Source organism: Protopterus annectens, chromosome 12.part0 (assembly GCF_019279795.1).
Source record: "Protopterus annectens isolate FY-2018-M chromosome 12.part0, PAN1.0, whole genome shotgun sequence".
Classification (NCBI taxonomy): Eukaryota; Metazoa; Chordata; order Ceratodontiformes; family Protopteridae; genus Protopterus; species Protopterus annectens.
The window spans coordinates 1002316747-1002331883 of NC_056746.1; the positions used below are offsets into that span (position 1 = coordinate 1002316747).

The window sequence follows — 15137 nt, forward strand, 5'->3', positions numbered from 1 at the left end:
ATTTACATCGTTTGCTGGGAGTGACAACTTGATACATGAATAGTTGGCTTTAAAAGAGTCTAACTTGCATTGTATTATGTTTGCAAGAGATAGCATTTTTAAATGGCTTACTGAATGTTGAAATGCTTTGCTACATCTGTTTTTATTCAACATCTGATGAAGTGTTGATGACAATGCAAAAGCACTCACTTTTTATCATTTGTATATTAACTTTTGGTTTTATTTCGATTTCTTCAGCAGTGTTTGTTGTCTCTCACTGGTTATATCTTTCTAGATTTTATACTTGTGCTATTGAGACAGCTTAATTCTTACAGTACTTGATTTTGCATATAATGTTTTTAAATATGCTTGGAGTAGTTCGGCACTTCAGTTCTGATGAAGTCTTATATAATTAAAGCACAAAATTAAAATATGTATTTGTTTTAATATGTTTTTAGTGTCATTTTCTTTGTTTAAGTGCATCCTATTGGGTCGGTGATGTGCAGTCTCTTTGGTTATGTTTTTCTGCACTTTGGGCTGTTTTTCTTTGGTTTAGAAAAGAGCCGCTCTGCTGTGAGGGCAAAAAGTACAGGCTAGAGAAGAGGGGGTGAGGAAAGGGCAAGGAGAGGATTATTTTTATACAATTACAATAAAAAAATTAGCAACTCTTGATTTTTTTCTTGCAGCTAACAAGTTGCATTCCCTGGTTAAAACGAAACAAAACAAAAAAAAAACTTTCATTTGGGAAGCTGCTTCCATTGGAATGGTATGACTTCAGAGATAAATCTCACCAGTGAGCTATCAGAGCTCCAATGATTACAATAACAATGACAATTAATACTTCTTATTCCCCAGACAGTACCTCCTCAGCCATTTGCAAAGCTGCTACCTGGTTCATGGTCTACACATTTATCCATATATGACCTCCTAAATTAGCAGTGCTTTACCACAGTAGTTGCCCATGACATGCTTGTTGCAACCTTCATCCAGATTTACTGTAAATGACTCTCTCTTTCCTGAAATACAAACCATTACAGATGACATAACTTAAGCCATTAACCTCACAAAAGTATAAAACAAATACTCAATAAAGCAACACAGAAAACTACAAAATGATTGTTTTGATAAGTGGGGGCACACCTCCTTCACCCTACTATTGATTGGCCTGCCTTCACATCCCCAATCCCTACATATACTGCTTCTAGTGTCAAACCAAAAAAGGGCAAATGTGTGCAAAAGTCTGAAACATGACTTCACCCTCAGAGTTCCTTGACATCTGAACAAATAACAGCACCTGAAGCAAACAATGCTCTGATGAGCTAACACATTGGCAACCTATACTACCATTGTGATATTTTATGAAAGGTCACCATAGTCAGTAATCAACGGTAATGCTTCCCTTCATCCAGTTTCAGCAAATACAGCTAAGTTTGTATCAATCTAGAAATGTGAAGACGAAAACACTGAGACAGTACAGTTGTGTGAAATATTCATTACCAGTAGATGATTAACTTGTCTTCCCAGTGTCATCTTTCTCCCTTCCCAACATACCTCTTAATTGTCCAGATTTCTGCATTATGTCCAGATTCTTACCTGGTATTTTTGGTCTGTTAGTCATACATTTTGTGGTTTTCTGGCAAACCATCACGGACTGAGGTCATTAAATAAGGACAGCCATTTGACTTTCAGAGTTCATACCCTTCAGAAAATTTATGATAATGCCAAACTTTGGAATATCTAAAAATTGTCCCTATTTTTAGGCCTTTGTTCCCCCATTATTTTTGGGGAGGTTGCGATGCATGCTTCCCACATAGGTTTTCCTTGCTGAATGTTCGTTCCTCTGTAGCGATTTCCAGCGCTGTGCTGGTGAAGCAATCTGCTGTATAATGATTAGTAATGTTGTAAAGCCTCCGCTTTCCCACAATATCAGTATAGGGGATTAGCCAATACAGCAAAAGATCCTAAAATGCAGGATAAGATGATGTGATGGCCAAGCTGTAGGACTGGCCACTACCACTCTACTGCCATGTCTTTTGTCATCAGCCAGTACAATATTGTGCATTTTTTGCTGGACATATGTCCTAAACACAAAACGACACTACAAGATTTACTCTTTCAGTATACTGCACATTTGGTCTGCCTGAAGCTGGAACTGCTAAACTGGTTATGTTAGGTGTGTGTGTTGACAGCAACTCCCCCCCACTCTGATCTTTTCTGTTCACCATCAGTGGTAGAAGCTAGCACATATTAACCTATTGAAGTTAACTGTTTTACTGTAATCTCCTGTGGATTTCTTATATTTATTTGAGGAATAGATTTGGAAACTCTGTTCTTAGCCTTTCTATATGCTTGACAGAAGTTCAGTGCAGCCTCACACAGATTATACCTGCAATCATTCATTGCCCATGGGTTACAGATCTTTGTTCCTTACAGAAAAAAAAATCTTTGTCAAGCCTGGCTGCAGTCTGAGAAAGTTGTATAACCCATGCTGTGTAGTGAAATAAGGGACACTTCAGTCAGCTACAGTAATGGTGAGCACCTCATACAGCGTCACTCTCTCTCAATCAAAATCTCTGGCTGCACTGCATGCCTTTTTACTCCCTTATAAGCACGCACTTGTGAAATTATTTATATACTTCAGTTTCAGCATGACACAACACTATCAAACAACCAGAAATATGGCAAAGGCAATATAGTGTCCTACCAACACTTTCACATCTTTTATACATGGAAAGGAATCACAAGTTAGTAAAACATGGAATAAATGAATTTTACTCTTACCCAATAATGAGGAAGCCTTGGTAGAGTGGAACAGAAGCAAAATAGAAAACTGAAGAAAACACAGCCTACAGGAAGAAAACAAAACAAAAACATTTAAACACATATGTGATAGAATTTATCACATGAAATAATGCATTTTGGAAACTGTGGCTATAGCTAGTTTCAGTGCTGTAGCAACAAAACATTTTTCTTTTCCAAATAGACTGGAACAAGGTTTGCAGAAGACTTGATCTGCATGACTTACCTCTATTTTAAAGCAGGAATGTAGCCAAACTTCCCATCAGGGTTATAAAAAAATATGCACTAGTAAACATAAATGTCTCCATCTGTACAATTATGATTAGTATTACTTTATGACATTCTGACTTGGGCATATGCATCTCTGGATGTTCATAATCAGATTCTACACTCAACACACTAGAGGAAGAGTATTTAGCAATAAACAATGTGAGCTGGATCAAGTCCATCTGCCAATTTTGAACTCCCATCCACACCTTCACATAACATGAATATTTTCTTAATTAGAAAACAGAAAATTTGCCCATACAACAAAAATAAGCCTAGTTTGAATCTGGGTGACTCCTTCTACCCAGCAGCACAGAGGGGAGGGATTAATTCTTGTACACTTTGAGTGGAATTTTGCGCTTCCTGGCACCTGCAGGACTTCTGCCTGAATAGCTTTTGCCTGAACTAAAATTCGGAGACTGCTGCAGTTTTCCAACCTTCCTGTAAACAAATGTATACATCTCAAAAACTATAAATGTTGAAATACAAAAGTTACTCAGCACACAGTCCTCTTCACAATGGCATTATTAATATGTCAAAAAGTTAATAGCAACTTTATACTGAGCAGGTAAGTCATCGGCATAAACCGACGTCTGTGATGCTGATTTTGGGCTGCTCTATGGTATGTTTTCATTTGGCACCATGGGGTACTACATAAATATTTTCTGTTTCAAGTTATTAATATATGGCAATATATTCATCATATTTTTGGAAAATAACTCATGTTTATCTGATACCATGCAACCAATATATACGAGTCCAGTCCTGAACTCTGTGTTGACCAAGCATGTGAAATTACACTGCACAATATGCCCATTTGGGCAATACCCTGAAATATTTACAGAAATATATTTATGCATATTTTATTAATAAACAAGTAAAAACATCTGAAAACTCATGGTAGGCAGACTATCACGAATGACTTTAGCAGCATTAGTCAAACTTTCATTTGATACTATGAAGTAATATGCATACTCTATCTGAACCAAGTTAACAGACGTTCATAATTTGGGAAAAAACAAAATCACCCTTTCTCGACTACTGCCCACTATATTTGTGCCATCAGATATTCCTGAATTTTGAGCTGTGCTGCCCAGAGTGAAATGTTGTTCTACCTCTTCTGATAATACTGCATAATATATGAAGTATGCACAAATGTATTTACTGTTGAACAAGTACAGTTATCTACAATGTGGTCAGACACCAGGTAGCAATAAGAAGGGTCTCATCATTAAGTAAGCTTTCATCTGCTGCCATGAAGTACCAAGAAAGCCTTGTAGTGCAAAGAATTAATACAAGTATGAATACTGCCCATGTTCATATTCCGAATGAAAAAAATCACAGAATCAAAATTACTGATTATCCCATTTCTACCTCGAGACATTTGTAGACTTTTATGTTGACTAGGCCTATGAAATGGTGCTTCACAATGCTTTATAAGTGGAAACTGCATAATATATTTTTATTGTTAAGAAAATATTTGCAAAGTGGTGATAGTTAGCAATTAGTGCAGAGTTTTCCAGCATTATTTTTAGGCTGTTCTTACGTAGAAAGCAGTGTAAACATTTGTGAAACACTGTTACTTTAATGCAACTCCCCTCATTTGGACTTATTAACCTGCCACAGCTCTAGAACTCACTTGAGGTGTTATGCAATGTTAGGTTAGCACCCATTTATAAACTGGAGTGACTTTAATGGCTACACTGACTCCACAAGTCAAAAGGTACATCTCTCTGCATGCAAAAAGACACGCACAGACGCAGATTACATTATTGAAGTCCTTTTCAATAAACTGAACAGAAATTGTTTACAACGGAAGGAAATAATGAACCATATGATTGTTATGTAATCTCGACGGCCATATAACATCAGAATAAAAAAAAAATAAAAAGAAACAAAATACGGTAAGAGGAGCCTTATTTCCAGATAAAGCCATCCAACATATTAGTTTGCATTCACCTTCTCTAATGGCATGTTCTGAAACTCAAATGGCTATTTAGTAACTGTAAGGCTCAAATGTTTGCCAGTAAAATCACAAATTTTACGAGTAGCAAAAAAAAAATGAGGCAAACTCATCAACAGTCACCAGGTCTTTCGCTTTCACACACACAAAATCACTTTCCTGCCTATGCACACCTTGGATATGATATTCATCTGCTTGCCTTGCAATCAGGGTGACCATCTTCTTCACTCAGAGTTCTAGACCTCCATAACAATGTTTGATTATTATTCTAATTCACTTAAAAAGTTAATAGAACAGGTTTTGTGTCAACTTGCATTCTCTTAAGATTAAGAAGTATAAAAGTCTAATGCCTAGTGTTAGTGATTGTAATCCTCAAAGATTCACCAAAAATTCTAACACCCTATGACAGTGCAACAACTTCCCTGTATAGAAATGAAGGTAGCAGAAAGGAATCACAGTACTGATGTCTGTTCAGATGACTGGCTGCTCATCAATGCAACTGATGTCTGTGATGCTGATCTTGGGCTGCACTACAGGAAACAGTATTAGCAGTACTTCTGAATGTGTTTTAATAAATATAAGCACAAAGAATGTTTTCTACAAACAGAAGTGATAGGACAAAAGCTAGGTCAACCAGATAACATCCTACAGTGCCTTTACTGTGTACCTGTGGAACAGATTTGGCAGGACACCCAGACAAATAACAGCTAAATAGCATTACTGTTTAAAAGCTTTACATTTTTTTCTGTGACAGCATTCTGAGACCTGAGTTTGCATGTTTAGACTTACTATATTTACTTTCATTTTATGATTTCTAAGAACCATATGTATTTTCTGCAGAAGCATGGTAAGTTAAGAGGAAATAAAGTGCTTGGTGCTGTAGGTGCCGTATGATGCAATACAATAGTACAAGTATTGGGGCGAGGGAGTTAAGGCTAAGAGTTGCTACCCAACTGCTTCTTGTACTGCAGGGTCTGATCCCCTCTGTCTCTATCCATTTAATGTAAGACATGCAGCAAGTCGCTTAACCAGACAGTGCTTTGAGGCAGGTGGGAACCTAGGCTATGCTCCGCAATGGCCCCCTGGACAGCATATCAAGTAGCTACCTATGAGCCTAAGAACTGGCATCCCAACACTATTTCAGAAGTCTCTGGATACACTGTAGAAGGAAGAATACCTCTGAAAAATTATCACAAGGCATATAATATTCAGAAAGACAGGGGAAGAGAGGGATCTTGGGATGACAGAATGCATCATTGGGTAGGGAAGGGCTGTTTTCTATGTATGCCTTTTTTTTTGCTCCTGTGTCTGCCTTCCATCAAACCTCCAGCAAATAGACTCTGCCCCTGTACTAGGGAATTTCCTCAGTACAATAACAGAGTAAAAGTCATCTACAGGAATTATGATACAGGCTGCCAAGAGGGCTGCTTGTGCCCTCACTGGCACCTTGGCAATCTAGGTGTCTGTATAGCCTACCTCCACCCCCTGTGTGAGGCTCTGAGTTACCACAGTCACCACTGGGGCTCATAATACCCTCTTTCTGCAGGTGTGCACTTCATAATGAAGGCTAACATCAGGCAGTGGCCTGGTGAACCAAAATTCTACCCCAGAGGATGAGCACCACACTGCCACACCTTCTCTGAGGAATTGTGGCTGTATGAGGGCTGTGCCCCATGGTAATGGGTGCCCCCATCTTCCTCTCCCCTCTGGGTTGTATTCAGGGCTTTATTCCTGAGAGGACAATAGTAGTAGTTCTACTAAATTCAAAAACAGTTAAATGGTACTGCGTTAGCAAAGCCTGAGTATAATACTGTGTACTGTTGTATGAAGGATGCAACACTGGCTGAATGGGTGCATATGAGTGCTTGTAAAATGACAGAGCTTGGAAGTACCAAACTAGTAGCACAAGCCAGAGGATCTGAAGACATATAGCCTGGATAAAAAAGGAAAGGGGACTGCAGTGTAAGTCTGCCACATCTCAGAGGTTAAAACTAGATAAAAAGGGGTGAAAGAAGGGGTCATGTCTGTATGTCTCAAGATGGTAGGTGTAAGAGTACATTATTTAATGGAGATAGTAGTGATACCACAGAATATTCTATACCAAAGACTTGTGACATGCATAACAGATGAAAGACTCAGCACAGCATAGGTACAGGAGAGAAATGGAAAATGAAAGGTACTTGTAGAGAGGCTAGCAGTATTTCAAATGCATCCTCCAGTATCAAAAACGTGTACATGGTGATTTATGACAAATTTGACTACGGAAAAACGAATATGTGTTACAGAATCCAAGAATCTCCAGGGTAAATTTTGAAATACCTCTCCTAGTGAAGGAAATAAGTCACTCCCCTCTCCCCACAGACACACAAGTAAAAAAAATGCTGTTGACATAAAAGCATGAAAACGTGAACCAAACAAATGTAGCTGAGTGGCACAGCACTGTGGCTAACAGAGGTGATATGGGCTCAAAAGTGAACCCAGGAAAACTGGGATAGGATTGTTTGGAATGGCAAGCAGGAAAGCGACCAAGTGCAATGCTGTGCTGCCATCTGGAGACTACATGTAGGAGTGCAGCTAATACAGCAGATCAGGGCAAATAAATGCTGATAGATTACATGTGGCTGCATGTGAATACCTTCTACCATACAACACTCACCCTTCTCTCCTCACACAAATATCGCAGTTGATAAAAAAATACATAAAAACCACAGCAGCATAAAAGATGCTGCTTTAATATATTGCTCTCCTGTAATATATTGCTCTCCTGTTAGGAAGTGAGTGCCATAGCTTTATGGTAAACTGTGTAGCATGTTATTAAGATTCCGCATGGTGTTTTTTGTGTGTGTGTGTGTGTGTGTGTGTGTGTGTGTGTGTGTGTGTGTGTGTGTGCGCGCGCACACTGTGAAGACAGGTACGTTTGCTTGAAACAGAACAGCAGAAAGAACATAATTTTGTGAACGTGTTTAAATAGCTTTATTTGAACCACGGTACCCTTAAAATAGATCAATGGTAGCACCGAGCTTCTACAACCTTACAATCCAGCTTTTTGGAAACTTGGGTAGCCTGTTAGTGAAAATAAACCCAGTACAAGTGGAACAATGCAAGTATTAACATAACAGAAGTGTACATCTACGAACACACAAAAACACCAGTGAAAGTTGACCTTTTACCTTTTAAGCACTGACTAGAGTTCAAGAATCCCTTTCCCTTACCCTAGTTCTACTCTTTCTTTACTCTTTTGAAGGAATCCCCAAACTTGTCTGATAAGATGACTTGCATCACTGCCTTAGGCAAAAAAATTTAGGTCTCTCTACTGCCCTTCTGTGAAACTGTATACCCTTAAAAACAACAAAACTGAACTGTCCCCATTCAGCTGCCACCAGTGATACCTCATTTTCAAGTTTATATACAATTCTCTTCTTAAAATCTCAGCCTCCACATTCCCTCCTGGTAACTCAGTGATACATTCATTTTGCCAGCCTAATGTCACCTCCTCTGTAAGAATACATGGAGACATTAGAATAATGACTTCAGTATCTGTAGACATCATTCCTCACACTGCATACTTACACATCCTGTCTGCCTTCACTGTTGTCCATTTCAAGATTTGATTACAACCAAGGGATCCTTTACCCTCTCTCATCTAATTATATTTGTTTTCCTGCTTTCCCACAACCAAAGTGCATTATCTTGCATTTTTTTACTTTTTTTTTTTTTTTTTATACACTAAACCACAGCTCCCATGTATCCACCCACTTACCTTACGAGATTTTAGACAAGTGCCTATAACTGTTGCAGCTTGTTTTCACTTGAATACAAAATGATTTTCTGCCCAAATCACAAATCTACTCAACTGCACTGGTCCAGTACTAGACCCAGTGTTACTCCAATATTTTCTATTTGAAGGATAACAGACAATACTACTATAATAATACTGTAATACCTAATGAGTTTGGCATAAAGGCAGTGGCTGATTTTATTTCCTCAGAAGTGGATGGAATAAGTTTGAGAAGTATTTTTATGTTATTGGAATTAACATTAAATAATACCATCTACATCCATGACAATGACCACTACTGGCAGAAGTGGGGAGCAGCAATGGGCACTCCCTGCGCAAATAGCTACTCTAACCTAGTGTTAGCATATTGGGAATCAGCATTTATTTTAAACTGTAAAAATCAATGGAGAGATTGCACAGTGTACTATGGCCATTTTGTGGATGACATCTTTTTCGTTTGGGAAGGAACCAAAGAGTCCCTATTAGAGTTTGTAGCCTATCTTTCTACAACTACCACCTTTCTTAAACATGAAATTCATATATCTGGTACTCTGATTAAATTCCTAGATGTTAAATTAACCTTAGATACACAAGAAGGTTAAACAATGTCTTTGTATAGAATAGGTATGTGGAGAAATCATCTGCTACATAAAAGCAGTATGCATCCGAGACATTTTTTTTCCAGTATGGTGGAAAATCAGATATTAAGGATCTCAAAAGTTATGTACTGATGAGTCAGCCTTTAACCTAGAAAATTATAAACTGGAACATTATTTTTTTTAATAGAAGGTATAAGAAGAAATATGTAATAATGGAGGACAGCAAGGTACAGGAAATAAGGAAACAAAGAGCGCCCCTTCTGTTCAGAACATTCTGTTGAATCTGTTCCCACTATAAAGTCACGGGATTACAATGAGAAAGAACATAATTTATGTTGTCTTTTGACATATAGTAATGATACTGCACAGATACGGGATATTGTAAAGAAGTACTGGTCAGTTTTAACGGTGGATGAGAATTTGAGAAGTATAATAGGGGAAGCACCTCAATTTATATTTAAAAAAAAAGAATTTAAAAAGGATGGATTTAGCAAAGAAATGAGGAAGCTTAGAGAAAGCACCTTAATTTGTGGCAGATGTAAAGCTTGTAAATACATCAGTACTATAAACGGTTTTCAGCACCCGGTTACAGACAAAAACTACAGGTTTAGAGGACATGCTGATTGCAACACTAAGAATTTGATATACGTAGTAAGCTGTCAGCAATGTACAGCTTTTTATGTGAGAAAAACGAATAGAAAGTTCAAAGAAAGAATTCTGCGACATATGAATGATATGAAGAACGGTGTTAAAACTAATGCTCTAGCGAATCATGCCATGGAATATGGGGGACATGTTTTTAAATTTATGCTATTAGAGACCTCACAAGAGAGTCTAACAGAAGGAGATATTCAGAATCAAATGGAGATTAATGAAGTGAAATGGAGTAACTGATTTGAGGGCAGATCAGAAACCTGTTCTGAATGTTGTACTTCAGTTGAAGCTGATATTGAAAGGGCGGTGTCCCTATTGAGAAGATATGACTGGATAGAAAGAAGGAGATGGTTTCAAACATTCTGACTGGTGTATTGTTGCTTCAAAGATTTGTTTTTTGGATCAGATGAAGGCTATATGCTGAAAGCGCTTAACCGTTTTTCCTTCTCATTGAAGTTTTAAACCAAGTTTTTGTTGTGTTTATCGATTTTATTACAAAGGACTTTTAAATAATTAGAAGGTGATGGTCCGTTTGGCTATATTTTTGTCTATGTATTCTATTTGTTTTTCCAGACGACCTTTAGTGGTATGCAGAAGCTTTCTGTTTCATTTCTTTTGAAGGATTAAAGTAGTTTTTAATCTACTACATCATTCTGGGCTCCCTGTATGCTGCTTAATTTTCCTCTCAACTTCCTGTAAGGTCCATTGAAATGTCTTGTAGAAATCAAAACATACTATAACCTCAAGGTTTGCCACATCCATTTCAGGAATGACTCACAGAAATGGGCTGTGCTGGACTGACAGGACCTTTACTGTATAAAGCCTCCTGTTAGGCATCAGAAGTACTTATCAGCATTCTGAAACTCCAGCAGTCTACTCTACGTTATCATTATCACAGTATTTCCATCCCTGGATTGTTAAAGGAGTGTGCCTTGTGTTCAATCAATGGAATATGCCAACTATGTAGTCTGAAGTGATTTACAGTCCTTCTGTAGATTTTAAAGAAGCATCACAGATAAAGAAAATTGATTTTGCATTCTCTGTTTCACTGTTATTGCTGAACTGGTTTGCATAGTATCAGTATCCACAAAAGTGGATTTGAAATTCTTTTAGCTGACATCACATATGCTTGCCACTGACATCACAGCTTGTTATTACAGAAAATATTCCAATTCTCAAGCAAAAGATAATGACCTCATAAAGGCAATGACCAAAGTACGAACTTTGTATACGGTCCAGGTAATTTCCAAGGGAATATCTAAAAGATCTGAAGAGGACATCTTATCACTGTACTCTTCGCTAAACAGACCCATTACCGAATGCATCGCCACCTTTGGTATGTATAAATCTAACCATATTGTTCAATTAGAAAAATGACTGTACAGAAGATTATATGTGATGCATAATGTTTCCAAATGAAAACATGTCAGTATGGTTTATTTTCATTCAAATAAATGTATGATTGCCTATGTCATAAGTGATAATTTAATAAAGATGTTTCTTGTAAAAAAAAAAAAAAAAAAAACTAGAAATGTCCCAAAAGTATCTTACCAAGGAAACTGAAGGCCTTAAATCCTTCAATTATCCCACTAAATTAGCACAACTCTCCTTATAATTAAGTAGCCTAACAGGCTACTCCAAGGTGATCTGTCTCGCTTTTCAAGCCAGGAAAGTCTCAAACCTAACTGAACTCCAACTTCTTTGGAAAAAACAATGGCTCTACAGGGCGTAAGCATTTTGGGGGCCTCCAGCAAATGTCAAGTTGGGGGCCCCCTGGGCACTTTCAGTCTATGTATCACCCTGTCACTGCCACCACTTCCATCCATCTTTTTAGTTCATGCTGCAGGCTTTTAGGAGTAGTACACACAGACTGACCTGTAGCTACAATGATCTTATTACAACAGGCATACATACCACACTGTGTTGGCCCATCTCACAAAGGGACATTTTACACTTACTGGCATTTAGGTGTAACAAGGATACATTACAACAACTCTATGTACAGGGGAGAACAAATGTGCAATGGAACCCTAGGCACTGCTTACTGTTTCAGCCCCCGCCAAAAAAAAAAAACACACCCTCCAGAGTTTCCCCTCTGTTTCCCCCATGTTGGGCTTCCCACTTTTGCACAATAGTTTTTTTTTCTTCCATTTCTCACATTTTACTTTTTTCTTCAGTTTTTTCAAGAAGCCATAACTTTATATATGTTCTAAAGTGCTTTTTACGTTTATTTTTTTTTTTACCCAGTGTTGGCTTGAACAGAAATGATGATTAAGGAAAGAAATTCAATATTGCTGTTCAGCTTTAGTTTTCCTTCTGTCTTTTCAATATACTTTCTTGACCAAGACAGCGCAGTAATAACTATTTAGGAAATAACTTAATTAAGCCGGTGCCCCCAGAAGCCAGAGCATTTCCCAACCTTTTAATCCAAAAGTGGCCTAAACAAAAATCGTGAGTAAGAAAAAAGAATTTCAGTCTTATTTTTTTCTTTCAATGAAGACAAGTTGTATTCAAGGCTTAAAATTCAAAGCTGACAAAAATAGTAGCTCAAAATAAATTAACAAGTCAATTGTTGTGAGGATACACAGATCATGTACGGGAATACTGCCTGGCCTCCCTAATCCTCCCAAAAAGACAGTCACTACTTATGCAACCCCTCGGTTGTTAGATTGGGATGAAAGCAGAGATTCAGATGGCCACAGTCATATATTTCAAGCGCCTACTGAAATACATATACATTGCATGCCTACTTACTCTTCGATCCTAACCCCCAAAGGCAACCAGCTGTATATGTGCCTGATGTTTGATTGTGAGGAAAGTGAAAATAAATAATGATTGCAGTAATGTATTCTACTTTGCTGCTACCGGGCAGTACACTGCCCCTACAGGAGATAAAGTAACCTTCTTTGTATACCTCTGAGGTCTGTTAGAAAAGTAAAGGAAATGATGACCACACAATCCCCAGCACCCACATAACCTACAGTAAGTTTCTGTACACAAACATCTGAGCAGGGATGGTTTAGAATGTTTGTGGTTGAGGACAAAGGCTATTATCAGTTTTATCCTAACGGTCGTATCATAACTCCATTCAGGCTAAAGAGTGCAATCAGAAAATGAAAGCATTTTTTTCTCATCATTTTTCCTCAACCAAAAACAGTTTTTTTGGGGTCCCCATAGTCAAGGATGATTAAGGGAGCCTCCTGTATCCATTTATACAGTTTAGGGAGTGGGGGCCACCAGATTCCTAGAAAATCTAAGTGTCTGAATGCTCTGTGATATATTTTATGCCTTACTTTTGAAATATAATCACTTGTTAGCTACATTTTTATTGATACCCTGAAGAATAATGTGTGTGTTCCGGCATTATTGGATATGTGCATTGATAAAAATCTGTGATATTTTTTGCACACACACACACACACACACACACACACACACACACACACACACACACACACCACAGCAATGCTAATTTTGTACTTATTTCAGCAAGTACATTGTACAACACTAGTACTACGACACAAGATCAGTGACTGTGTTTAGCAGTCATCAAACAGCAACAGGGATAAGTCACTTTTATTTACCTCAGTGAAGAGTAAATGAATACCTATCACTATCCCTGATTTCACAGATATTCCTGATTTTGTCTCATAATTTTGCTCTTCACAATAAATCCAGTCATCAGAGTTTTATACTTATTGTCTAAAATGCATGTCGATACAAAATGTGTTATTATAGTAACTTTTTAAATGAATTAGAGTAATATATAAAATGTGTTCCTCATTTTGAGACTTTATTATGCTATTATGTTTATCACTGAACAGAATTCTTCAGCAAATATGTTGAAAGTTACAATATCAGTTGTTCGGCCAGTATGTATAAAAACCTTGAAGTAGAAACCATTTCTGAAGATTAGAAGCATCAGCTCTTCTAACTCCACAGTTTGCAATGAGATCAGTCACCCTGGGCTGCTGATCTCTGTAGTGCTTACTTTGCTTATGTTCTTTAAAGCTTTGTCCTAACAGGGTCATATCACAGTCCTTTTCAGGTTAAAGAGTATAATTGAAACTTAATACATTTTTTCTCCTCATTTTTCCCCAACAGCAGTTTTTGTGGGGCCCCCATACAGTCATTGATGATTAAGGGGCCCCCTCCAGCCACAGTTGCAAGGTACCTATAACAGCCTATGTTGTTAATTTTAGTGAAGACGATGTCCACCATCAGGGCTTAACCTAGGTCGGGGCATTATGTCATTGGTAAAATATTTAATGAAATTGTAAAGCTTGTTACTTGACAAAATACTGTTACTATAACTAAAGATGTTTGAATTTTGAAGGAGATAAATATGAGTTATTGTTACTTACCTGCTTTATTTAGTACACAAGCTTGCTGTACTAGCTGCTGTTAGTTTGACAGACATGCTAGAAAATATCAAGATAAGATAACTTGCTGTGGTTGGGGGCCCCCAGCGACCGCAGGGTTCGCTGGTGCCTAAAACCGGCTACGTCTACAAACAGCCGCACCAGGGAGGTAAATCTAAACTAATAAACAAACGACTTGCTGAAGAGCCAGGTTTCCAATGCAATGTATTCCCAGTTTACGGAACAAGTTACAACTGGAGGTCAAACAATGTACTACTCTGACCGCCTTTAAGGACAGTCTTTGATGATTGGATGGGCATATACAAATTTGTCAGGCCTGCATACACACAGCCCTGCTCAGGCTGTAGGTGACTACTAGGTAGGATTTCCAAACCAGGTCCAAATCCTCAAAGTCTAAGAAACATTACACATCAATGGGGGTAGAGCCTGACCCTATACACACACACACACACACACACACACAGACACACACACAGACACACACACAGACACACACACTTACACTCTTATTAAATATACTAATTGCAAGGTGCCTACCCTTCAGCTAAGTTATATTTAATTTTTCAAGGAAAATAATGCCTGCTTATGAAAACTGGAATTATCAAACAGCCTGGCTCTTGTTCTCATGTAGGTGGGTGAGTGTTGCAGCTGCTCATGCTTCTGAGATTCAGTCAATCCTAATACAGTGTCAATAGAAAATAGGAAGAAAGGATCCA

At 37.9% G+C, this 15137-nt stretch overlaps 1 protein-coding gene across 1 annotated transcript in view; it reads right to left on the reverse strand.

Moving 5' to 3' along the window:
- ATP9A (ATPase phospholipid transporting 9A (putative)) overlaps window positions 1-15137 on the reverse strand; it is a 2147009-nt gene that overhangs the window by 389080 nt on the left and 1742792 nt on the right. The window contains exon 24 of the mRNA XM_044090027.1: window positions 2761-2825. Within this exon, the coding sequence (XP_043945962.1) occupies window positions 2761-2825 (65 nt within the window). The remainder of the gene's footprint in view (window positions 1-2760; window positions 2826-15137) is intronic.